The sequence below is a fragment of the Candoia aspera genome, chromosome 18, assembly GCF_035149785.1.
Source record: "Candoia aspera isolate rCanAsp1 chromosome 18, rCanAsp1.hap2, whole genome shotgun sequence".
In the NCBI taxonomy this organism is placed as follows: domain Eukaryota; kingdom Metazoa; phylum Chordata; class Lepidosauria; order Squamata; family Boidae; genus Candoia; species Candoia aspera.
The window spans coordinates 4,810,923-4,835,889 of record NC_086170.1 but is presented as its reverse complement, the minus strand read 5'-3'; the positions used below and the strand labels follow the sequence as shown (position 1 = coordinate 4,835,889).

General features: G+C 51.9%; 1 protein-coding gene across 1 annotated transcript; it reads right to left on the bottom strand.

The window, feature by feature from the left end:
• Positions 1–622: 622 nt before the first annotated feature.
• On the bottom strand, positions 623–24,967 carry WNT4 (Wnt family member 4). The gene is made up of 5 exons (XM_063317471.1): positions 24,742–24,967; positions 5,778–6,013; positions 3,457–3,588; positions 1,895–2,037; positions 623–1,185 (listed from the first exon to the last, which is right to left on the bottom strand). The coding sequence occupies exons 1-5, from the start codon at positions 24,816–24,818 to the stop codon at positions 718–720; spliced, it is 1,056 nt and encodes a 351-aa protein (XP_063173541.1). The 5' UTR covers positions 24,819–24,967; the 3' UTR covers positions 623–717.

Sequence of the window (24,967 nt, the reverse complement as noted above, 5' to 3'; positions counted from 1 at the left end):
TGACCGAGTTGCCGGTCCCAATTGTGGTCGCTAAACGAGGACTACCTGGATTCTACATCCAGAATTGCTCGGTTAAAGCCCTTGTTGTTAGAAACAGTTTCTGGGAAATAAGACAAAGTCAGGTCTGTTCCTCTAGAGATTTCTGCGCTGTGGTTACCTTGCCCCATTTTGCACTGAGGTTCAAAGAGAATAGCCCTACAATGCGGTGTGTTGAGGACTCTGGAAAAGTGAATAAAATAAGTTGTCATCTGGATCGTCCTCTCTATTTCCCATTTTCTAAACTTGCGATGTGCCACGTGCAAATGAGTTTCAGTCGTTATTTTTAAACAGCCCCTTCTTTCTGTAGTCAGTGCTTGCTCCAAAAAGCTGGAAGGGGCGTTTTGTGCCTGGCGCACCCTTGAAGTCCACAGATGAAGCCAAACGCATGCTGTCCTGCGGAGAAATGTGGACAATAAGCAACAAAGATTCTATTGGTAACAATGATCTTCCCCTCTCTCCCCCAAATTACAATCATTATTGCAACTTTAAATATTTTTCTTCTTTCTTTCTTTCTTTCTTTCTTTCTTTCTTTCTTTCTTTCTTTCTTTCTTTCTTTCTTTCTTCCTTTTTTTTTTTAAAAAAAAAAAAAGAAGAGATCTGTTTCATTCTTTGCCACAATTTTCTGTAGGGGATCCCAAGACCCCGTCCCACGAGGTCTCTTGGCTCGCTTCCCCCATGTCACCGACATGTGTGCATTTCCACCACCCGGTGGCACTGTTTACACTTGACGAAGCAGCACCAGTGGAACTTGCAGCTGCACCGCTCCACCATCTCCACCTCGTCCGTGTGGAAGCCGCGGCCGCAGCACATCAGCTCGCAGCCGTCGATGGCCTTGGAGGTCTTGTTGCAGTGCCTCCCGCTGGTGCCCAGGACGCCGTTCTTTAAGTCATGGTCACAGAAATCAGGGCTGGAGTCCAGGTACACCAGGTCCTCGTCCGTGTGGGGCTTGAACTGGGAATTCTTGGGGACCAGCACCCTGGTGGAGCCAATCTTGCGCTGCTCGACTTCGGTGGCCCCGTCAAACTTCTCCTTCAGCACGTTGCCCACTTTGCGGAAGGGAGGCATGGCTTTCCAGCATGTCTTGACCTCACAGGAGCCCGACACTCCATGGCACTTGCACTCCACCCGCATATGGTTCAGAATGGCCTGGAAAAGTCAAGGTAGATGTTTGAGGTTCTCCTCAGGCTGAAGGATAGCCTACCTTGACGCCCCCGTTCCTTTTCAAATGCATGTATAATCATGCAGGTTGTAGCAAAGAATCCCAATACAAAAGCATCTTCCACAAAGCCAGGAAAACTATATTCTTTCATGCTGATAAGGCGTAAGAAATATGTGGCCCTTCAAATGCTGGTAGCTCCTAGCAGCTCCTCATCATAGATAAGGAACACCGGGCTCTGACATTTAGCAACATCTGGAGGACCATATCTTCCAAATTCTTGCGGTCTGGACCTCACTGTGCACGAACCGGTTTCCCCTACCTTTTAACGTCCATGGTCCTGTGAAAGACTACTATACAGGAACCATTGTGAGGTGTTAACTGAATTGTCTACCTACCCCGGCTCTTGGTTGGATAGTTACTTTTTCCAGCTTCCTCTTGGTCCTAGGCTCAGCTTCTCTCCAGCGGGAAGCAACTTGTTCCCTTGTAAGTCTTACCCAACCTGAGCTCAACGCTCACAATTTGCAGCCTGACCTGCAGCAGATTGCCGAGTGTTCTCAGTCTATCCAGTCGATCGCCTTTTCAGTATTTGGACAGGCCTTTCCCAGCTTGGATCATGATACAAGGCAATTATACTAGTCTAGAAAGGGGTCTAGAAAGTAGCTGCTGGAGACATAGCAAAGTGCGCAGTGCTGTTACCTTTCTCCCGGCTTCATTATTATGGAGGTTCATGAGGGCTCGGCTAGAAGACGCCCCTTTGCTTCTCTCTCTCACATCCACAAATGACTGGGAGAAAGCTACGCCATAAGCGATGTTGTCAGAACAGCCGGACCACTGGAAGCCTAGAGACAGAAAGAGGAAAGATCGCTGGCGTGGAGCTCCACCATTGTCAGGAGCAGGGCTGACTCCAGCGTTAAGGGTCCTGGTGACTCCAGCGTTAAGGGTGATCTGGTGATTGCCCTTCCTGTAAAATTGGACTGGAACCCCCAGGATTTATGGGGTAGGTTGCTTGTTTCTAATCTACTTACACCTCCCAGGAACCACCATCATTTTTTTCCTGGCTTTTAGGCCTTCGTGGGGGGTGGGGGGGGACATGGCAGACGCGATAATGCATTACATTTGTGACGCCTTGGGACACTCTCTCTTCAGTTCGTGCCAGATGCTTCCTTGAGTTTCCTTGATGCGACAAGGATCTCTCTGTCTCCAGAAAGCCCCAGAAACAGAACCGATCCCTTGGGAATCTGGGAGAAGCCAAACATGCCAGCCATGTTTTGGCAGCAGCAGTCGTCATGGTTGGGTGTGGTTGGTTGGTGGTTTGGGGAGGTTTTTGGTGCACACAAAGATGGTGGGTGAGATATTCTAGTAGAGGCTGGCTTGCCATTATGCTGGAGAGTCATGAGTTTTGCCAACTTTTCAGAGGGTTAGGATCTCACTCACACCATACACTAGACGCTAACCCTGGTTAGCAAACCCCGGTTGCTGTCCTCACGGAGCATCAAGTGCCCAAACAGCGTAAGGAGATGGCTTGGTTCCCACAACGTGCAATGACAAGGGCTGGTTTCCCACAGTGTGCTAAACCACATGCCGCCCAACCCCCTGCTAGCTTAGACTGGCATGCTTCTCATTCGACACCCAGGATCCAAGCTTCTTGAACTGGCACATTTAAGAAGGTGAATTTTGCGGACGTAAGGGAGCAGAAGAACCAGGGGACCGGGGTGGACAGAGAGCCCTGGGTCTGATCTTCTGCATGTAGGAGCATTATCTGTTGGTGTGATGGAGTAACGGGCCACATAAGTAGCAGCTCTCTTGTGTATTCCAAACTAACACGTCAGCCTGCGTTTCGGTTTTGACCTGGCAAAGCGCCAAAATCTCCCCCCCCCTCCCTCCATTATACCCAGAACGTTCTAAGAAAGCAGGAGATGTGTCATCAAGAAAGGATAGCAGAAGGAAATGCCATCTCCTGCTGTCATCTTCTCTCACCAGATGGTGCCTTTCAGGAAAGTATATCCTGGCATTTCTCACGGCTCAAGTTGGGCAAAACGGCTCCCGAGATTTCTTAGATGGGATCCCACCCTCTCAGCCAGTGTTTCTCGACCTCGGCCCCTTGAAGATATGTGGACGTCAACTCCCAGAATCCCCCAGCCAGCCATGGGTGGCTCTTCAACTGGGAGCCGAAGTCCAGACAGCTTAAAGGGGCCAGCGCTGAGAAACACCCATCTGGCCCCTGTAGCAGGCCCGTTGCTCCACGGGGAGATGCTTACCCTGAGGGCTGACGCCGTGGACCGTGTGATCGCAGCCACATTTCTCAAGTTCCCCGCTGCTGCACGCCCGCGTCACGGCGAAGGCGACGCCAGCGGAGGAAATTGCATACACGAAGGCAGCTTCTCGCGTGCCTGGCGGAAACAAAAAAGAGACACCAGCGGTCGCACGACAGTTGTGGCTTTGCGGCTGTGCCAGCTAGATCGGAAAATTTGTTTTTCTGCAGGGAAAAAAATTACTCTGCAGTCTCGATCCATCCCCGTTTGATTTGCTGCAGGGAAGCCTTAGGAGTGTTTTAGTCTACTTCAGGACAGGCATTATTATTATTATTTTTTTTTTTTAAAGCCAAGGGACGGATTGTGCCCATCTCCCGTTGAACTGCTTTTGAGGGCGCCAGAACCTATGACCCTGCTTAAAGACTCTCGTCATACTACACTTGGCCTGGCTTGTTCAGAATAATGTTTCGCGCTCGGTCCAAAAAAAGATTCCTGGATGTGGTCGATCATTTGAAGATCGGCCTGATCGGGAGCGGCTTGGGAGCAGGATGAGTCAAGCAGAGACGTGTCAGCTAATGGAGCGGGTCGGAGACTGCCGCCATGCCTGTCTTCTCTCATCCTCGCAAAACGACAGCAGTGCTGGTGAATTGCGGAGGGCGCAAACACCCTGGCCCCTTTTGTCAAGGCTGTCTTTGCCCCCGGTAGCAGAAAGCTACTCATCCCCCCGTCTTTAGCAGGGCCCACTCCCCAAACCTCTCGGGGAATTTCTCTTCCCCTTGGAGAAACGGACCACAACGATTTACCCCGAGAGAGAGCAAATAATCGAGGAAGCCCATTTGCACTCGGTCCTTGGGTTCAGGAGACGTCCTTCCGGGGTCTTCCTTTCAGCCTGCCCTCTTCCGCCCCCAGTCTGCAAGTTTCAGGGCCGGGTCTAAAGCTAACCTGGCTTGCAGGCTTTTCAAACTCATCGGTAGCAAGTGGAGTTAACCCAGTTACAGCAACCTGCATCCGAGAGCTTCTCTTCTGCCTTTCTGCCTGCTCTGAGTTTGCAGAAGGGCCGTGTTTTCCCAGAATAATTTAAAAAAAAATGCATGTGTCCCCACTTGGTCTCGCTCGTAACCTTCCCCCTACCGGCCTGCTCTGTTTTCAGAGAAGCAGGAGTGCCGCCATAGAGGTGGCCGTGTGCCCCCCCACCATGTGAGGGGGGGGGCGGAGCAGGGCCGTGCAAACCAAAGAGGAATATTGGTTTAGCGGTTCCCAATTAAATCTTGCGACATCCAGTTCCTGCCCGTGGTGGTTAGAGCATAACAGAGGCTTCTGTCTCGAAGGACGTTGCTGCCCTTTGCTTCACTCCCTCGTCCCCCCCCACCCCCAAAATCCAGCAGGGAAGAGGACAGAGGTGCCCTCCATCGGATTCGACCGAGGAGATTAAAAAAAGCAAAACCCTCCCAAGTTAGGGCAATTTTGGCACCAGGACCTTGTGACCAGCTGGGAAGCAACTGCCCGACCTTTGAATTAATTGTGGTTAATGACAGGCTAATGCTAGCTGGTCTTGTTCTGCGGCTGCCCAAGAGAGAGACAGCTTCATTCCCCGGTATTTTTGGTATTTCCAGGGCACAAATCTTCAGCGCCCCCCTCCCCTCCCTGAAGACAAGCAAGGGAAAGTTGAATAAGAAGTGGAGGGGGCTGGAAAGGATGGGGGGGGGTTAAGACAGAGGCAAGATGCAGATCCAGCCGTCAACAAACGGAGAAGGAGCAAGGATTTGGGAGGAGTGTCCTACCCAATCCCAGCTCTTTTCCTGGTGGTTTTTTTTTTTTTTTTTTTGGTCCTGCTACAAATTCCCGTTTGGGGACAGTAAGGTGCAGCGGCGAAGAGGCTCCCTTGCAAAAAGCATCTGAGCATCAAACCCCAAGAGGTCTCTGGGCCAACAGCAGGAAAAAAAGCGATCCGCGCTCGTCGGCCGCTGGCCACGTTCTTGTCCAGCTCGGGCTGTTCCTGGGGGCGGAGCAGAGGCCTGGAGGGCAGTTCTCCGCGCTGCAACATTTCATTGCAGGCTCAAAGGGAGGCTGGCTGGTAAAGGAAACCCATTCTAGAGGGGGAAGCAAAGAAGGAAGTCGAGAGCTGTTCAATGCAGTGTCTCTCAAGCTGGCTGGGGAATTCTGGGAGTCGAAGTCCACCCCTCTTAAAGTTGCTACGGCTGAGAAACACTGGGCTGATGGCGTTAGACGCCTACACCTGTTTGGTGGGGAAGGTCCTTAATTGGGCGGGTTGGAAATCCCCCGCTCTGCCTTGCTCGTCCTCCACCGCCTCCTCTCCCAGGAGGTACCTTGTGTGACCACCTTGCCGAACACCGGTAGGCTGTCGAGGGTGGAGCAGTTCCATCGGCGGTTGCGAAACTGAAACTGGCAGTCCTCGATCGCCAGCTGGGCCCCCCGGCGCACGGAGTCCATGACTTCCAGGTTCCTCTTGCACATCTGCACTTGGCGCTGGGTCAGGCCCTTCAGCTTCTCGCAGGTCTCCTCCTCCGAGATGCTGCCCACCGAGGAGAGCTTTGCCAAGTACCTGCGAGGGACACAGCGGAAGCCCCCACCCGCCCCGGGCCCCCGACGTTAAAGAGCCAGTCCGAGCAGGAAAGCCCAAGCCGCCCATTCAGAGGCAGGGAAACCCCACTTGGCACGAGAAGGGCCTCCATCCTGGGGAGCGAGGGGGTCCCGGGAAAGAGGGAAGCCGAACGCAGGATGAAAGAGGCTGGGCGCTGATTCTTCGCAGGCCCAGATCCTTGTGGGCTCCTTCGACCCAGCTTGTTGGTGCGCGTAGCATGCGGGATTGTCTTTTTTTAATTAACTACACCCACATGTATAACGGCGATCCAATTTGTACCTGGCACAGGAGGAGAATGTAACAGTTACTTCTGCGGTGGCCCAAAAACATAAAACTGCCTCCAAAGGTTTGGGGCTTTTTTTGTTTGGAAAGAGGATTTGCACGTGAAAGTTCAGCTGCCAGTTGGATTTCCTTCCATTGTGAACAATTGTGGGCTCCTTCAAAATGTTTCTAATCCAGAAGTGACCGGCTCCCTCTTACCCGGTACTCTCCGCCGTTATAAACCCAAATACAACCAGCCGCTGCATGGCAAATGCAAAGATGCATCTAATGCAGTGTTTCTCAACCTTGGCTGCTTGAAGATGTGTGGACCTCAACTCCCAGAATTCCCCAGCCAGCATGTCCATGGCTGGCTGGGGAATTCTGGGAGCTGAAGTCCACACACCTTCAAGCGGCCAAGGTTGAGAAACACTGATCTACTGCCAAGTCTGGCTTTGAGCTGCTTAACGAACCGAGCTCATTACAACAAAGCAGAAGCAACAGGTAAAATGCATTGCAATGTCCACCTCCCCGAAACATCCCCGCTCCCCCTCCCTCAAAAGTTAGTAGTCACCCCAGCTTCCCTTGGTCCTTCCTAATGCGCAGAACGAGGAAAACTTGATAGGTTTGTCTGCCTCTTGCAGAGTAGTCATAAAAAGTGCTTTTGCAGGCGTGCACACACAGTAGCTCTTCACAATAAACCGTGCAATCCTCTTGATCTTAAAAAGCTGCCGGCAGCCGGGTTATTTTCACCGTTCCCCCACCCTGGAGCTCAGTGGCTTTCTCACCCTCTGTCCCTTATTTTCTCCTCCCCAGCAACCCCGTGAAGTAGGTGGCAGATGCAGTCGCCCACCATGACCAGTGAGTCTTCTGGCTTGTGCCGTCTGCTCCCTGGCACCACGTACGGGATCCCAGAGGGAAAGCACCCATGCGATGGCTTGGGCGATTTGTGGGCGCAGCCAAGTGATGGAGGCTGTCGATTGACTGGCAGGGCGGCTCTAGGTCTCCTTCCTGCAAGGAACTGACTTTTTGGCACTCCCACTGTGGCTGAAGGTTTGAGGAGAGAAGGCAGGGCCCTCAGCCGGTTATGCACCCCTGGCGCGCGAAAGGAGCCCTAAGCTTTTCCCTTTGGGTCACACGGTAGCTGCTTGTCTTGTTCAAGTTTTAGAAAGATAGATGTCTGGCCCTGAGCTGTCCAGGAATGGGCTTCCAGGATATTGGGCCGAAAGTTTCTCAGTTCGTTGGCGGCCCTGGGAATCGAATTTGGGGTCTCCTGCGTGCCAGGCAAGGTCAGTATCAGGGACCCGTGATCTGAGTGTTAGTACCTGCTTTGCGAAGGAAGCATACCGATGCCATGTCACCCACGCCAGGCTTTGGGTTCCTGCCGTGCCCTTTCAAAAAGCAGGCGCTTTTCTCTGGTGCCCAGCAGGCAGCAGAAGACTCCCTGTGACGAAGCCCTGGCTACAAGCAGAAGCTAATCTGGATCTTAGGGCTCCTTTCGCGTGCCAGGGGTGCGTAACTGGCTGAGGGCCCTGCCTTCTCTCCTCAAACCTTCAGCCGCAGTGGGAGTGCCAAAAACACGGTCTGCTTGTTCACATAATGCTTCCATAAACCCTGGGTCTTCCCGGCACATGCCAGTCCAAGCCGCCCTGTTTCAGGGTGCCGTTCCCCCACTCCAGGTATCCCCCCCTTCCCCACAGCCCTGCCCCGGAGCCTGTTGCTTTCCCAGCTCAACAGCTGTCCTTTGTCTCCCCAAAATGGAGATGGATAGGGCCTGTCCTGTCAGGTCTGAGGAGTCTCACTGTATCCAAGGGCCATTAGGAGAAGCCAGAGCAGTCGGGAAGCAGCCAAAATCAGCAGAACGAGGACACCGGCTGCCAGAAACCTCCCTCAGCCTGGGCAGTGTTCGGATCACCAGAGGCTCCCTCAAAACCACTTCCCTCCTGAAGTCCAGGCTGAGCTTTTCCTGGCTGCTGCTCCTGCCCGGGGTCAGGACTTGCCGCCACTGGAAACTGCAGCTGCAAGGAGGGACTGAAAGCCTGCTGGGGACCAGCACGTCCTGCTCTGGCTCCCCAGGATCTCGGCAAGCTCCAGGTCCCTGCCTCACCTCCACCCTCTGAAAGGGAAGAGCGGGGGAAAAGAACCCAGCAAGGACCTTGTTTTACGGCCGCGCGAAAACACAAGGACGGGCCTGGGCCAAAGATCTTTTGTCAAAGGATGAAGAGGGCACAGACCGTCGCAAGGGTCAGGACGATTAACGGAGAAGGTTCCCCACCAGCCTCTCGGTCCTCTGCTCCCCTCGCTTGTTTTAATTTTAAAAAGCCGCTCAGAAGAAGACGTGGTCGGCTTCACATGTTCCCAGAGCCGGCACCGCAAAGCAGTGGTCCGCTAGGCCCTGCCTTGCATTGCTCAGAATTCAAACCCCCAGCGCTTGGTGAGAAAGAAACCCATTATCGGACCGCAGTCGCCTCCCCAGCTGCAGGATGTCCAGCTCACGGCAAACAATGCCAACACGGACAAGATGTAGTTTGGCCCACCTGGGGCTAAAGAGATGTTTCGGTGTGTCCTACTTAAAGGCTGGAGGAAGCTCTGGTCAGAGCAGAAAAGCAGGAGGGAAGTCAAGTAAAGAAAGAGATTGGTTTTATGAAAACGTCCAGCCACCTCTGGATGAAGCCGTCGCGCAAATTGGTCCACCCGGCCTGATCTATTCCGAAAGCAGGTTCTTTCTTCCCTTAGCTGCAGATGTCCAGAGTCCAAAGGACGTGTTCTACCAAATGAACTCTGAATTAAGTACTTTTGGATTGTCAGGCCTTTTAGGAAGGGACGGGGTTTTCTGAAGCGTCCCTGTGCCATCCCCAAGCCATCCTAAGGCAGGCTGGCCCCTCTGTGAGGGATCCTAACAGTCGCCACGCACGCACCCTTGGCCAGGGTGAGCCAGATGGTCCCCAGGGCAGGAGCCAGGACAGCCCACCTCCCCTTGGTGGAGCATGGGAGGCTGCCACTTGGCAGGGGAAGAAGGCAAGCGGTCAAAACCCCAGGATGTTTCGCAGATTTTTCCAGGCGACGGGAGCATCTGAAATTCAAAGTGGAGGAGGAACTGGAGCTCCGCAGTCCCTCTTTCAAACCCTTCCAAACAGATGCTCCAGATAAGAGCTTTCCCAAACAAATGCTTATTACTGTTCGGGGAGGATAAAAATGAAGATTAACATGTTATTTCAATGATAAAGCCTGGTGTCAGCCGATCGGAGCAGCAGGCTCAAGAAACGCTGTTCCCAGATGTCCAGTCTTGCGGCTCAGCAAAGTTCCATGGAAAAGAACGGCTGCCCCCGTTTCCAGGGCATCCTGTTCAGAATAGCTTCTAGATAGGTGGACTGGTCTCGAGGCGTCCCACGGACGTGGTCTCAATGTGGTTTGCACGGCATGTGGTGCCATGATGTAAACCAAGTAATTTATATAAATTACTAGCGTGCCACAATAATATATTACAGGCAGTCCTCGCTTAATGACCATAATTGGTCATTAAGCGGGGACTGCCTGTAATATATTATTGGGACTGGAATTTCAGCTGCTAAGCGAAGTGGTCATTAAGTAAATCCAACCCGATTTTATGACCTTTTTTGTGGCAGTTAAGCGAATCACTGTGGTCATTAAGTAAACCACATGGTCATTAAGTGAATCACACAGTTCCCCATTGATTTTGCTCTCCAGAAGCTGGCTGGGAAGGTAAAAAATGGAGATCATGTGACCGCAGGGCACTGCAATGGTTGTAAATGTGAACAGGTTGCCAAATGCCCAAATGGCGATCACATGACCATGGGGGGGGGAATGCCGCAATGGTTGTAAGTGCGAGGACTGGTCATAAGTTGGTTTTTTCAGCACTGTTGTAAGTCTGAACTGTCACTAAACTAATGGTTGTTAAGCGAGGACTACCTGTACTTTCTATTCTGTTTACTCCCACTGTTTACACACACGTTGGGGGTACCAGTTTTTGGTCAACTAAAGGTTTGGCATCTGGGGTATTCTGGGTAAATAAAACAACAGCTTCCCAAAAGCAAGAGAACTTCCCACCGATGGAGGAGGAGGAAGAAAGAACCTTCCTCAACCTACCCCCCCCCCAGTTGTATTCGACCACAGCTGCCATCATCCTTGGGTGTGTTTCAACACATCTGGAGAGCGCAAGGTTTGAAAGACAGCTAATGGGACTAGAAAGGGATCTTTGCTAGCATTCGCGCTATCCATTTCACGAGGAACATTTTGACCTCCACTTGCTTGGTTCTGATTTGCCTCTTTCTAGAGAAGGAACGAACAACGCAGGGCCCCGCAGGTTCTGGAAAGGACAGTGGAATAATATTGCAAATAGGATTGCGGTGGTTGTTGGAAAGAGTGCGAACCAGCAGCTTGCTTCTGAGAATGGCCTAGGTTCGGAAGATGCCCACTTCCTGTCTACCTTCTCAGGTTTAATGCCCCTGCACAAGGTGACTTGATTTCGCTCCGGTGCCAGGAAGCTGATAACCAAGCCATCCTCCGTGAAAGAGTTTAATTCCTCTGTTCGCACAGCTCCGGCCCAGCAGATACGGAAAACCGAATCGTGCTTAGTTGTGCTGAGAATTGAAATAAAGAGGCTGGCCCAGTTCGCAGATAAAGACTGCAGGGAGACAGCAATTTATCTCCAGATTCCTTCGTCGGAATGCCCCTTCCTACCTGGATGAGCACAGAGAGAGCAAGTGTTGCCTGAACATCCTTGGGCTGATGCAAGCCACCGCACAGTGAGGGGGTGGGAGTCTGCATCACTTGGCCGATCGCCACAGCTGAGTTGCCCTTGACAAAAAGTGGAGCTGCTTGATGAATTCTGAATCGCTGTTTCAATAAAAAAGGGGTTAGGGTTGCCCCCAGTGACCTTGAGCAGCTGTTCTCTGTCTCTGTCGAAAGAGCCTAGGGAGAGCCAAGGGGATAACTGTATATTATATGCTAATATTTATAAGAGAGTTCCCTTTTTCTCCCCCCCTCCCAGCTGTAGCTTTGGAAACCCTACAGAGATGCGGCCAACTCGCCCTGTGCCACCTTTCATACAACGTCCTCACCCAGCTGAGAACCTGCCAGCTCAGCTTGATTTGCGTGTTGCGCAGCCCCAGCCCGTTGGATTAATTTGTGGGTTAGGGCATTGTGCAAAGCCGGACAGTCCAATCCTTGAGTTTAGCGTGTCGTTTGGACCCAGCCAGTGCAGAGGGAAGGGAAATGGCCCGAGGGGAAGGATTTGGCAGATGGAAATAATGGGTGGGGAGTAGGCTATGGGGCCTCCCCCTTTGCTGCTCCGCAGCTCAAATCAACCCCCCGCAAAGAATATTTCTTTGAGAAGCACCGAAGTTTGCTTCTGCCTCTTGGTGCCCACCTGCCTTTTACCTGCCCAGCTAAAGGTGAAGTGTGCCAATCGATAAAGAAGTGGTCTTTATGCAGGTAGGAGCAGGTAGGGAAGATGAGGGAGAAGCAGAACTGCACACCCACACCGAGAGAGAGACACTGATTTCTTTCAGTGTTGTTTTGAGAGCAGGGCCGGCGAGCCCCCTCTAGGCTGAATTCATTCGAGGCAATTTGGAAAGAATGCTAGTCCCAACATGTCTTGGGCGCTATCTACCCCCCCCCCCCCAGCACCACAGAGTTACAGATTCTCCTCCCTTTTCCGCCAAGAACATACACAACAGCAGGAACGGAAAGCCACCCCCTGCCACTTCACCGGTTTGGCACAGGCCAAGGGAGAACCCCAAAAGACACCCAAGCCCGATGCCTCGCCAAACTCGGCCAGTGTTTTCCCCTGCCGGAGCAGCCGCAGCAAATTTCCCAGCCTTAGAAAAGGGCCCTTTCACTGAACGCAGAGGGGCAGATCCACCCTGCCCCGAGCGTCCCAGGGGGTGGGCAATTTGCTGCAGGGGTTGCTGCCCACCAGATGCATAAACCCTTCTGGTTTTAGGGCTGGTCTCCAGGTCATGTTTTCTTGGTCCTCTGGGCAAGTACCACCAATTTTTGTTGTAAACCGCCCAGAGTCCCCCCTTTGCAGGGAGATGGGTGGTGGCTACATTTAATAAGTAAATAAAATAAAATAAAATACCCTGACTTTCCTCCAAGGAGTTCAGAGCTGCCTAGATAGCAGGCTCTGCCCCACCACAACCCTGGGAGGGAGGTCAGGCTGAGACTTGGCCGCTGATCCTGCCGGCCAAGCAGTCTGACCCTCGTGGGAGGAACTGGATCCCGGGCCCTTGTCCAATGCGACCGCTGCCGCCGGGATCTCTCGCCCCGATGGCCGTCTCCAACCTTTGGGCTACATAACTCAACGCCTAACCGAAGTCTTGCAGCGGGAACATCTCACCGAGCGGCCCCTGGGGGGTTCTTGGGGCCCTCTTTGCCCTCTTCGGACACTGTGAAAGATTTACATGGAGAGCACTGTCCCAAGATGCTGCTTGAGTCCCAAGCAACCTCGACACGCTCGGATTATTTATTACCAAGCGATAACAGCCAGCAGCTCCTCAGCAGGATGGCTCAAGGGACAAAATCCTGTTTTGTGGCACTCGACCCGCTCTGATCTTTTTCTCCTTTTCTTACGCTGATCAATCCCTGGCCTTTCTCAAAATAGGACGGTGTGGGAATTAAAGGGAAAAATCCAGGTTTATAAACAGCAATTCTATTTCTGTAGCAGCTTCTATACTCACGGTGCGCAGAGGCCTGATGTAAGCAGAGGCTGTGTTTCTGCTGCGCGGCGCTTACAATCTAGGTGTGGATGGGGGGACGGTCAGGCTAAGAGCCACGTAAATCAGAAAAGGGGCGCATTTTATCCATACAACTATAACAAGGGATAATCATCAGAGACTTACCAATTTAGGAACTGCATCATATCATTTTGAGGTCATTTGCGTGAGAGGTGACTCATAAACCTTCAAACCAACTGAAAACAAAATATTCTGGCGTTCTGCAAGCCGAGTGCACCTGCCAAACACGCCGGGTTGAGTTTTCCTAGACCACCACTGAAGTCCAGACTCTGGATGTGTCAGTGGTCAGGAGAATCGCTGACCAGGACGATGTCCACCAGCTATCCACCATCACCTTCCTGCCCTGGAGCTATGCCTGCTCCAGCTAAGCCCAAGAGCTGCTGTTGTAAACTAAAGAGAATCCATTTCAAATTTCCTTTCCTTAATATTTGGTGGGTTCTCCTCCCTAGATGGTTCACTCAACCAAACAGGGCAGGAGGCAAAGCATTATAAAACCTCTTCCTCAGCCACGTTTTTTTAAAAAGACAACATGCAAAATAACAGCCACCGACACATTGCAAGCTCATTCCATCCTCATAAGCAAGGCTGGAAGCTGAAACGAAGTTTTTCTCATTCTTAGGTTGCTCGGACAGTATCCAGGCCCAGAGGTCTTTTCTCAACCTTCTGTTCTTGCTTCACCGACATTCCCTGCGCCATCTGAACAGGGGGAAAATAAGCTGCTCCCCAGAATCCCCCTTAGCAGTGACAACAGTACCGTTACCCCATTCTCCTTCAGCAGATATACCGCAGTGCCCTTTCAGGGGTGCGGAGGGGGTGAAATTGGGAAAGAAGGGAATCTCAGATTTACAGGGGGTGATACTTCAGCTGCACACCAGGAGGAGCGTGCAAACCCACAAGTGTTTGGTCCTGGGGTCAATCTCCAAGGATCTGAGGGTGTCTCCTTGACATGGCCTTCTAGCCAGGACTAGCTCTGGATCCTGCCTTGAGCAGGGGGGTGACTTGATGGCCTCCCAGGTCCCTTTCCAGCTTTGGAATCACTTTCGATCTGCTGGTTCTACACTTCATCTTAGCCAAAAGGCCAATCTCTCCAATTATTTCTAAATTTGTGGGTCACACCAATAGATCCTACATTTACTTGCTATTAAGGGATGTCGATTCGTCCCACACACTCCTGGTGGCTACATTTTTTTATCAAGCCATACGATTACGCAAAAAATTTAATTAGATATATTGTTTTATCGTGTAATTGTTTTCTTCTTCTGGTGAATTTAACCATGCTTTTTTGTTGTAAAGGCTGGTCAAAGACTGTCATAAAAGCAAAATAAAGTACATCTGCTGGTTCAAAGCATGGTGGTCACTTCACCTAAGACACCACCCCAGCCGTTGCAATCTGAGGAAGCGGCTATTAAGTTGGCTCAATTAGTTTGAATTCTGCCTCTGTTATGAAGCCCTTAGATGGCCTGAAGCAGCTCCCTTCCCTGTCTGCATTTTGGAGACAGAGAAAATTTAGTTGACCGATGTTGTTTTCCAAGCAGCATTTGAAGGGGTTGTCTAGAGCAGGAAGCCCTGAACAAAGAAGATATATTATTCTAAAACATGTTAGTAAAGGTGTGAGTGATCATTTGGTTGACTTGAAACGGTCCCTGGTAGCTGCAGAATTGACCTCAACTGTTTTTTACTTGTTTTACTTGTTCTCACTTGTTCTCTCCGCTCCCTAATCTTCCTGGGCTCTGTGGCTTTTAATTAATTGTGATTTGATCTGCCATTTTCCCATTTCCATCCAGTCTGGGCATATTAGTTTAGGGCCCTGCATGGCATTTTTATACCTTGCCGCACAAGGCTGCCGCAAAACCCCACAAAAAGGGGACTATGAAGAAACAGAGTTAGAAGTGAAGAGAAGGGGATGACGGTATCAATGCAATCCTTATCATTTAAATATTAAGTAAAATAGTGAATGTTTGCCTCGGTACAGTGGCATAAATAAACGGTGTCCTGCAAGAATTAAATCATTGTTTTACGATAATGGTGGGAAAGTGGCTGTTAACTCCAGTTAAGCTGTTGTATAGTTGTCGGTTTGGTGGCCCCAGGCAAGTGACTAAATTTACGACAAAAGTAACATTTGACCTCCTACTCAAAGACAATCCAGCTATAGGGCAACCTGTGGCTGTGCCCACCCCATCTTACCAGGGGCCTCCAGAGCCGCTGCAGAAGCAATGTGGTGTTGTAATTTTTTAGAGCATCAGAAGAGAAAAATGAATGCATGCCCAGAGGGGCATGCCCATTCCTTACTTCATTCTAATTAAACTTCCCCAAGTTAATTTTTGTGCCAGTCTGTCGGCCTCACCATTTCTCTTGTTATCGGCGTATTCTTCAGACACCAAGTTTGCCCCACCCCAAAATCACCTCTCTGATCATCATCATCATCATCTCTTCCATTTGAAGACTAAGCTGGCGGTCCGTTCTCATGGTTTCTTTTGAACAGCTCCTGTACTGCGGCTCGGTTCTATAGAAAGGATTCCTGCGGATGGGTTGCCCGCTGGCATAGCACCAAAGAGGCAACTTTGGGCAGGGGGTGCGAGAAGGGTTTCTGGACTTGGAAGGAGGCCAAGCTCTGCCAGGACGGCCCATTTTGGCACGTTAACCACCTTCAAAAGTTCTGAATTCAAAGCACTTTGCGCCCCGCTGACATTTTGCCAAAGACGTGCATATGCTATTTATTCACACCAATGCACATGGTGAAATAATGATAAAAATGTAAGATATCTCCCTCCGGTGGGGAGAATGGCAATTTGTGTGCCTGCCCAATCTGTTGCTGGTGGTGAGCCTCAGTCTAAGGCAGTGTTGTTCAACCTTGGCAACTTGCAGGTGTGTGGACTTCCACTCCCAGAATTCTGGGAGTGGAAGTCCACACACCTGAAAGTTGCCAAGGTTGAACAACACTGGTCTAAAGCTGCCTTTGTTATCTGTGGTCAACTTGGACAGGCCTTTGGCTAAAAGTCTCCTTCCGACCGAAACACATCCTTTGTAGGGAAGCACCAGATACCAGAAAGCTGTGGATGGGAGCACAGAATTAGCCTCTGTCTTCATTAGGGGTAAATAATAGGGCTGTGTGGTTAAACTGGGGAGGGAACATTTCCTTCTTATTTAGAATTATTTTATCCGTATTGCAGGTCGGCATCCTGGTACTCAAAACAGTTTCCACTGCTTCATTTCTGTTTGGTGTCCAGAAGTTGCTTTACTGAGAAAAACTGAAAACAAAATGATGTCCAGGATATCTGGGTTCCCCCTATTTGCTGAATCATAAACGAACAACAAAGGCTGGGGTCACATCACAGATTAGGTCGCAAAAGCGCTAACCAGGTTTAAAACAAACCAAGTTTCACCCACGATACAAATGTGTCTACCCGTCTTTAATTGTGGGAGATGTCCTAGTCAATGCCTTCAAGTTTGCCTCTTTATAAAGGAGCAGCTAAATGCTAGAATCCCGTGGACTTTTCCATGGGCTTGGAGACGCTTTTCCGAAAAAATCTGCAAGAGAGCATCCTATGACACCTCTTGACCTTTTTGCTAAGATCACGGGCGCCGATCTCCTTGCAGCTGGCCGCTAACTCACTTGGATCCTTTTGTTAACTTCCCTTGACTGGTTTGCTAGCATCGTTGTCTGACTGTGGCCTACTTGATGGCTTGTCCGCTGCACATACTCTGCGGGTGCCATTTGCCCAGCCCCAAAATCTCTTCTCACCTCCTCTTGAATACCTGAAAACCATTTCAGGGTGAGCTGGGCTGTTCTGATAGGCCAACATCCATACCTCTACAGCTTGCAACGGGGGAAGAAACCCATTACAATGCCCGGTTCTCATCAACGTTTGCCCCGCCGAGCTCTGTGCAGACAAGAAGGTACTTTCCGAGTGCGTGATTTCATTTCAACATGGCCGAGCATCCCGGACAACTTCCTCTACCACTTTAGAGAAAGAAAACACCCTTTTGCCTCTTTCTCTCCCAGAACAGGCCTATTTCCACACTGTCAGATTCGGCTTTAAATGCCACTCACTTTTTTACGCCGAGGGAAGCTGAACAGCTACCAGGGCCCTCTGCGCCGTCTTCCCCAAACGCCTGCTAGCCACCCGGGAGGCCGAAGAGGTGATTTTGAACAGAAAAACTACAAGGAGGAAAAAGGCATCTCCCCAACCTTCTGCCCAGCAGTCTCTTTCCTCTACAGGCTGTTTTCTTTCTTTTTTCTTTTTTTTTAAAAAAGGAAAAAATCGAGGGGCGACATGCAGCTGCAGTTAATATACAACTGGGCTGCAGAAGGTTCCTCTCTCGGTTTGATTTCTCCAAGTACTGAAGCGCATGAGTTCCAACAGGCTAGCAAAGGCATTTGGGAGGGAGGAAGAGAGAAAGAGGGAAGAAAGCACATGGGGGGGGGGGGAGAAGAATAAAACCAAACACCCTCTTGTGTTATTGTGAAATGCTTTGGGAGAGCTTAACCGCTAATCCGGGCAGGTTTTGGGGGGGGGAGTTCATCTCCACCAACTGCCTAGAGGAGGTAGGGAACGCTTTCTTCACCAGGGTAAGGCTGTGCAGAATGGCTCCCACACCTGGGCACGCAGGCCGAAGACCATGCGCGCACGCACCCTGCCACGGACTCCCTGCGCCCCCCTCCCAGGCTGGGTTGCAACACACCACCCGAAGAAACTGTCAGCCAAGCCAAAAAAGCTCCCCCCCCCCCAAAAAAAGTGCTACAGGACAAGACACATTCTACCATGGAACTCAGCCAAGCATTTGATCTCTCTCGAAAACCATCTCGTTTCCCTGCACTGCCCTCTCTCAGCTACTCGTCTCCTCGAGGTCAGACCAACAAAATGGTGACCAGGAAAATGTGCCGTCCCGTACGGGCCCGATCTGGCAAAGCCGCCGCCGAGTGTCTCGTTCGGCCGCCTTCCAGATCCCCAACCTGGTCCGACGCTGGACCCCGACATCTCGAGGCGAAGCGATTGCAGGCGGGAGAATGGCAGGAATGGGCTGAAGACCTCAGAAACCACTGGAAGTTGGAACAAACAGCGTTCAGCCCAGGGGATGATTCCAGACAAGTTGGCTGCATCAGTTCAAATCCCGTAATAACAGCGAAGGCGTCGTGTTTCCACACAAGCAGCTGCTTTTTGCACAATACGCAACTAGGAAAGCAGCCACTTGCATTCATCATCGCTTCTCCTCTAAGGAATTCAGGACTGGTTTTTTAAAAATGGCATCTGCGGGTTTTGATTCTGAGGACGCCGCCGCCGCAGGGTACCTCGAGTACTTTCACGGGCTTGAGGATGTGGCCTGTGGTGCGTTAAACCTGCCCTCTATGACTTGTACAACAAAGTGCAGTGAAAACGAAGCATACAGGCTGTGAAGGCGAGCCACGGCCTCCAAGGGCATCACAGGGACTAGGAGCTTGATGCTGCTTTGAAGCCTGCAGCTTCAACAGCGGATGGGGATTCTCTGCCAAGCCAGCAATCTGCTTTGATCTCAGATCCAGGCTATCCTTTCTGGGGAACGCAGCAATGCAGGCCGTAGGACCGAAGTGTAACGTGTCAGTAACCCCACCCCATAAAGCATCCTTCTAGCTCCCTCCTCCCGAGATCTTGGGGTGCCAGGACTTGAATTTTCTCACATTCTCATCCAGAGCGAGTCGCAACAGTTCTGTGTTCACTCCATCTGGTGTGCAAGGCCCCCTCCTGCCACACCTCCAAAGACCCTAACTCAGCACGGCTGCGTCTTGAAAGTCACCGTTCCCCCCCACTTGCCTTCCCCATCTTTCTCTCATTTATTTCGCCCACCCACCCACCCTGGTTTTTAATCCCAAAGTTTGGAACTGTTTTGCAGGTGCCAAGTTTCCAGAACAACATACCAGCTCGGTATAGATTTCCAATTTTCTGTTTTGTGCACGGTCCCCGGGACCGCATTTTCCGCCAGACGGGGTGACCCCTCTTTGCAACCAAAGGTTTTTCTTAATGATGCGGCCATTCCCTTTCTGGTCCACCTCTCCCCTCTGCGCGCAGCTGTAACTCTACAAGTCTGTCTGGCTAAGAGGAATAGGCAAAAGACTCGCCATGGCTGGATCTCTCCCGGCTGATAAATAAGCATTTCTTTCCCCAGCCCCTTCTCCACCCCCTGCCCCAAGGACAAGCTCAAAAGGCGGCCCCAGATCATTCATACACCCCCACTTTGGGGAAGCTCGACTTGGGGTGGCCGTCAGACCAACATCGAAGGACAGCTGGGCCAGGGAGGCTGGCCCCGGCTTCCCCAGACCAGCTCCACATCCGGGGCTAATCTAAAGCTGCAAATATTTGCCTTGCCGTCATTTTTATGATACTGTTAATCGCACTTGTTGACGCGGGGGAAGAAAAATCAAGGCGGCCTCCAAACTTGGCCGGTGTCAAAATCGATAAAAACAAGAGTGGGGGGGGGGGGCGGGGAGCCCAGTTTATCAATGGCAGTGAAGTGGCATGCTGCAGGCAAGGGCCAATGCCCCCCTGTGCCCTGAAGCTGTGGAGATTAAGATATTGGCCTTTGAGATTCTTAAATGCAGCTTTGCGATTTATGAGCCGGTTTTCAGCATTAAAACACTAGTGGGTGATTAAGTGGATATGCGACTCGTCTTGTTCTTCCAAAAAGTGGCACCGTCTTTCCCCAATATTGGCAGTGGGCTCTCCCCCAAAGGCAGAGCCCTTATCATCCTCACCCTAATCTTCTTCCTGGGGAGCAAGGATCTCAGCCCATCGCTGTGACACACTTCCCTTATTTCTGCATGAGGAGGACAACTCAATCATACAAAAGACTCCACTGTCTATGGCAGTGTTTCTCAACCTCGGCAACGTTAAGATGTGTGGACTTCAACTCCCAGAATTCCCCAGCCAGCAATGCTGGCTGGGGAATTCTGGGAGTTGAAGTCCACACATCTTAACGTTGCCGAGGTTGAGAAACACTGGTCTGTGGTCTGGCCGTATATTGGAATATATGTGATGGGTGAACTCTGCCACTGTGGCTTATGGGTTTGCCTAACATGCAAAGCACCCACCAAAGGTTAGAGATGGCAGATGCTCATTTGCCCCAAAGCTCTGTGCAAAACTTTCCGCTATTTTCTACAAGGGCTGCAAAGCCCTAGATCACCACTACACGGCAGGAACAATACCCAGGACGCTACAATACTTGTGGTCTTCTAGATTTGAGTGGCTCTTACAGGATAGTCTAATGAGAGCCACTTTGGTGTCGTGGTTAAGGCATCAGGCTGGAAATGGGAAACTGTGAGTTCTAGTCCTGCCTTGGGCACGAAGCCAGCTGGGTGCCCTTGGGCCAGCCACTCTCTCTCAGCCCTCGGAAGCAGGCAATGGCCAACCACTTCTGAAAAACCTTGCTAAGAAAACTGCAGGGGCTTGTCCAGGCAGTCTCTGGGAATCGGACATGATTGAACAGATTAAAAAAAAAAAAAGGTAGCCTTACTTCTCCCCAGATGGAACAGGCTGAGCCGGAGAGAGGCAGATTTAATCTTCCAATATTCGGCTGCCAACCGAATCCTAAAGCTACTGGGTCCGTGGCATTCATCTTGTCCACCTATGTAGGGTCTGTGACGCAGCTACAACATTGTTGAAAGGCATCCTTCCCACCTCTCCTTACGTGCCTCCAGCAAAGTCAAAACTGGACTCTGGGCAGAGATCTCTTGCCGTTCTTCCCCAATCTCCAGAACAAAGAGGCATGTCTGAATTCACAGAGCGTGCCACGTTGTGGTTTGCGTTCACTTAGGTTGTGCAAAGTGAGCCCCAGTTAACTGGATTTGCACGTCTCGCAGTCAGCGAAGCCAAACAGATTGCACAGCACCCTGGAACGATGCAAAACAAACCATCACTCTTAGTATCCTTTGAGCGCATTGCACTCGGCCGCCATTACGGAGTTACCATTGAACCGCCCACTCAGCACTGCGCCTCAACAGCATCACAGCATCTCAAGAGCCTCCCCCCCCATCGCAGAAGCAGAAGGCTCCCTCAAAGGCCCTTCAGTCTTGTCTTCTGTAGCCCAGAAAACCTGCTTTTAGCATCTCCAAGCAGGGCTAAAAAACCTGTAATGAAACAGAGGCCACCACTTCTGGGGCACCCTGTTCTGATGTTCACAGGCGCTGGGTCCTTAGAACAGGCCTCCTGTTCTAGCATGCATTGCAGAAGGTTGGAAAAGATGTTTCTCACCCTCGGCAACTTGAAGATGTGTGGACTTCAACTCCCAGAATTCTGGGAGTTGAAGTCCACACATCTTCAAGTTGCCGAGGGTGAGAAACACTGGTCTAGATGATGCTTGGGCTCCCTTCCAACTCCATAATTCCGATTCTAACCTATCAAAGATGTCCATCCTAATGTTGAGTCATTTTTTCCCCCCACGTAATTTTAATCTGTCAGCTCACGCCACAGATTTGCTCGCTGGCAGGCATGACGGCCTTCTCAGCATTTGCAGACGGCCACCCAATCATTCCCCCACCCCGCCCTTTGCAGGAGGAACAGAACTAATCCCCTTGTCCTTTGGGGTTCGAGTTCTGCATCATCTCGTTTTATTTCTAGGAAAGACACTACCTTCCCTAAAAGCATGCCCGTTTTTGTTCCGAGGGCTGCGTCGGCCCCGTTGGGGAAGCTAAATAAAAAATAAATAAATGCATCTGCAGGGAACGTGGGGGGGGGGGGCAGAAACTGGGCCTGGCCACCAGGCCCACTGTTTGGACACACCCAAAGGCAGCGGCAGAAATGTGGAAATACTATGGAACCCATGATATTTGCCGTCGCTCGTTTTAGGCTGTGAACTGAATGGCGCCACTCCCTCGCTGGGCTGGCACGTGAACAAATTGGAATTCAGTGAAATGGACAACTGGCACTGCTGCGCCCCTCTTGGTTAGCTGTCAAGGGGTCCAACCCTGATGGCGCCGGCAGTGTTTGGTAAGAGCGTTCTCAATATACCCACCGGGCACAGTGCTGTGCCATCTAGCGCCCGATGGAAACTCACCCAGGTCGGGGCCAACATAGGCGAATGAAGACTTTCAGGGTGGGGGATTGGGGCAGAGACCTATAGGGAGGGGGTATTTAATCCTTCCTCTGCTCTCGGGGTTTCACACGCACACACACTGCTGCTTTTCGCCCTGCAAAGTTTCAAATACCGATTTGGAAAGTCAGTCCCATTTGCGGAATTCGGCCGAGAGAAAAGCCGCAGAGAGGCGGCTTTGGGCTGGTGGGAGAAGGGGCAACTTGGGGCGCGCACCCCGAGGCTGGATGTGGGCTCCAAGGAGGAGCCGTGCCTTAAGGCTGTCCCAGCCCACGATTTAAACCCCACCGTGGCATCACCCACACCCAAACTCGAGGCAACCGAGTCAAAATCCTTGGAAACAATAAACTGGCACGGACCCCCAGGTGACCTTGAGAAGCTAAGCAGAGCCTGCCTGGTTAGAGGTCGGGGGGCGTTTCAGGGATCCCAGGGCTGTCGGCTAGACGCATCCCCAGAAAAGACAGTGGCCTGCCGCTTCCGGCAGACCGCCACAAAAACTACGCAGAGACGTCAGGGAAGTCTGTCCCCTTTGTATAAGCATCGTCGTTGCTATTTGCTATCTGTAAGGAGACATCTAGAAAGAGAAGGCAAAATTCACTTGGAAGCTACAGTTTTTAGCTTCCCTATTACTTCTGAGCCTCAGAGCAACCAACACCCCCGCAAGACATTATTTGCCCCAAGAAAACAAAAATGATCAACCACAGATTACACAAGCTAAGGCAGCTGAATCCTATAAACCTGCCCATTTTCCAAGTCAGAAACTTGTCTGGAGATCAAAGCGATTAATACTATTTTCTTTGCATTGGGCCAGTGCTGAGAAGCAAGTAGTAGCTAAGCAGGTTTCCAGCCCAGCCACCTCTTCCTGATCCCTGCGACGCTTATCTCTGTGTCATCTGGACTTCTGTGAATTCCCGAGACTTCTGCCTGCTTATTCCCAAGCGTAAGCCCCAGAAACGTTGCTTTTTCCATGAAAATGGAACGGACTCCTGCACAACGAGCGTGTCTGGCGCAAGAGAAATCATGCAGCTTTGCAAGACTGCCTGATAGCTAAATATGCTTTGAATCCCTCCCTCCCCAAAGCCATTCTTCAGCTGAGCAGGGGAACCACAATGGAAACTTCTGGTCTCATCGCTGCAAAAGTGTGTCCTAGGAACTGTGATGGAGTAAGGACTAACTAAGTGAGAATCCATCACCCGCTTGGATTAACACAGCAGACAGGTTGCGATGGGTGACAGCCCCACGCACACAAAAGGAAGTCGGTTCTTGCGGGCATCCCAGGGAAAGATTAGCACGAAGGAAAATTTAAAGCTACTCCCCTCAACAAGGCTTGCAGCCAAAAGGGGGAAGAAACTGTTTAGAAGGATGAGTAGATGAATTGACCCAAACTGACTTGTGAGCAACAAGTAACCAGCATCAGCTTGTTATCATTCGGGGCCTCCCTCGCGGACTGTCCAAAGAGGTCCTTAACGCAATCTGGTTTCCCCTTCCGTTTAAAGTCATAATTGCCTTATTTATATACCGTCTTGCAAGAGGCCAGAGCAACCGAAGGCCAACGTCACCGTTTGACCGTGACAGTCGCCAGTTAAAAAGAGCAAAGAAGCGGCTAGCTCTGCTCTGACAATTTTATTCCCCGCAGCTCTCGAAAGCCAGCCGGGTGGGAAGCTGGGCGGGTTGCAGAATTATGATCTGTTTATTGGGCATAATATCCACAAAGCGGGAAGCAGAGCAGGTGGGCCCCGAGCCTTCGAGTCAGAGGCCTCGGTCACCAGCAGCCTCAGGGCCTGGGAAGGCTGCATTGGCATCTTCCTCCCGGCTCTCATTCCCAGGGAAAAAAAGGAAGGGGGGGGGGGAATCAAAGCCACGCATTTCAGAAAACCCGATTGGCTTCGAAGCAGAACCTCGTTTAAACTCTTATCAGGCAACAGCAGCAATCATATAATACAGCGGACGATAACTTGCTAAAGTGGGTTGATTGCCCGGGAGAAAAGGTTTACTCAGCGCGTTTGGATTACAATATAAGCGCCTTTAAACAGGACTCAGGAGATAAGGTGGATCAACACTCAGCCGCGGCAGTAACGTGGGAACCCAAACAGCCCTCCGCCTGTTCGCACCCGACTTTCGCCTTCTCGAAGGTGGCATCCGCCGAAAGCTCAACGACGGCTCGGCCGGGTGGGCCACCCTCCCCGCGGCCCCGATCCCCGACTTCCGACTTGACGCCGGCGGTCCCCCAACGCCTAAGCGACGGGCATCCCCGTTGGCCCCGCTCGCCCTGCTAGGCAAGCCTACGCTGGTGAACGGCGGCGTGTGAATACAGCCCTTCCGGAGGGCCCCCGGCGCCCCTTCCCTCGGGTCTCCCCGCTGAAGCCAGACCCCCGTTCCGCGGAGAAGCGCCGCGCATTCAGCAGAATCGCGCGCCCGGCCGTCCCCCGGCCGCGAGAGCGGCGGAAAGGGCCGCGCAGGGGACCTCTGAGCGCGCACAGAGTGCCGCGCTCCCTCCCTCCCCCCCCGCCCTCCGATCTCCGGCCGGCGGAGCTGCTCCGCGCGCCGGCCAGGTAAGGCTAGCCGAGGCCGCCGCACCTGCCGCCTCCCCGCCGGCCCGCAGCGCGTACTCACAGCCAGTTGCTGGCGTTGGCCGAGAAGGCGGCGAGGATGAGCAGCGGCAGCGAGCGCAGGACGGAGCGCGGGCTCATCCTGGAGGGCGCAGACGCTGCGAAGGCGGCGGCGGCGGCGGCGGCCCGGCCCGGCCCGGCCCTGCCCTGCCGCCCGGGCTCAGGTGCTGCCGCCGCCCGCTCCGCCGGCCACGGCAGCGGGGTGCAGCCGGGTGAGGCGCCGGCGGCAG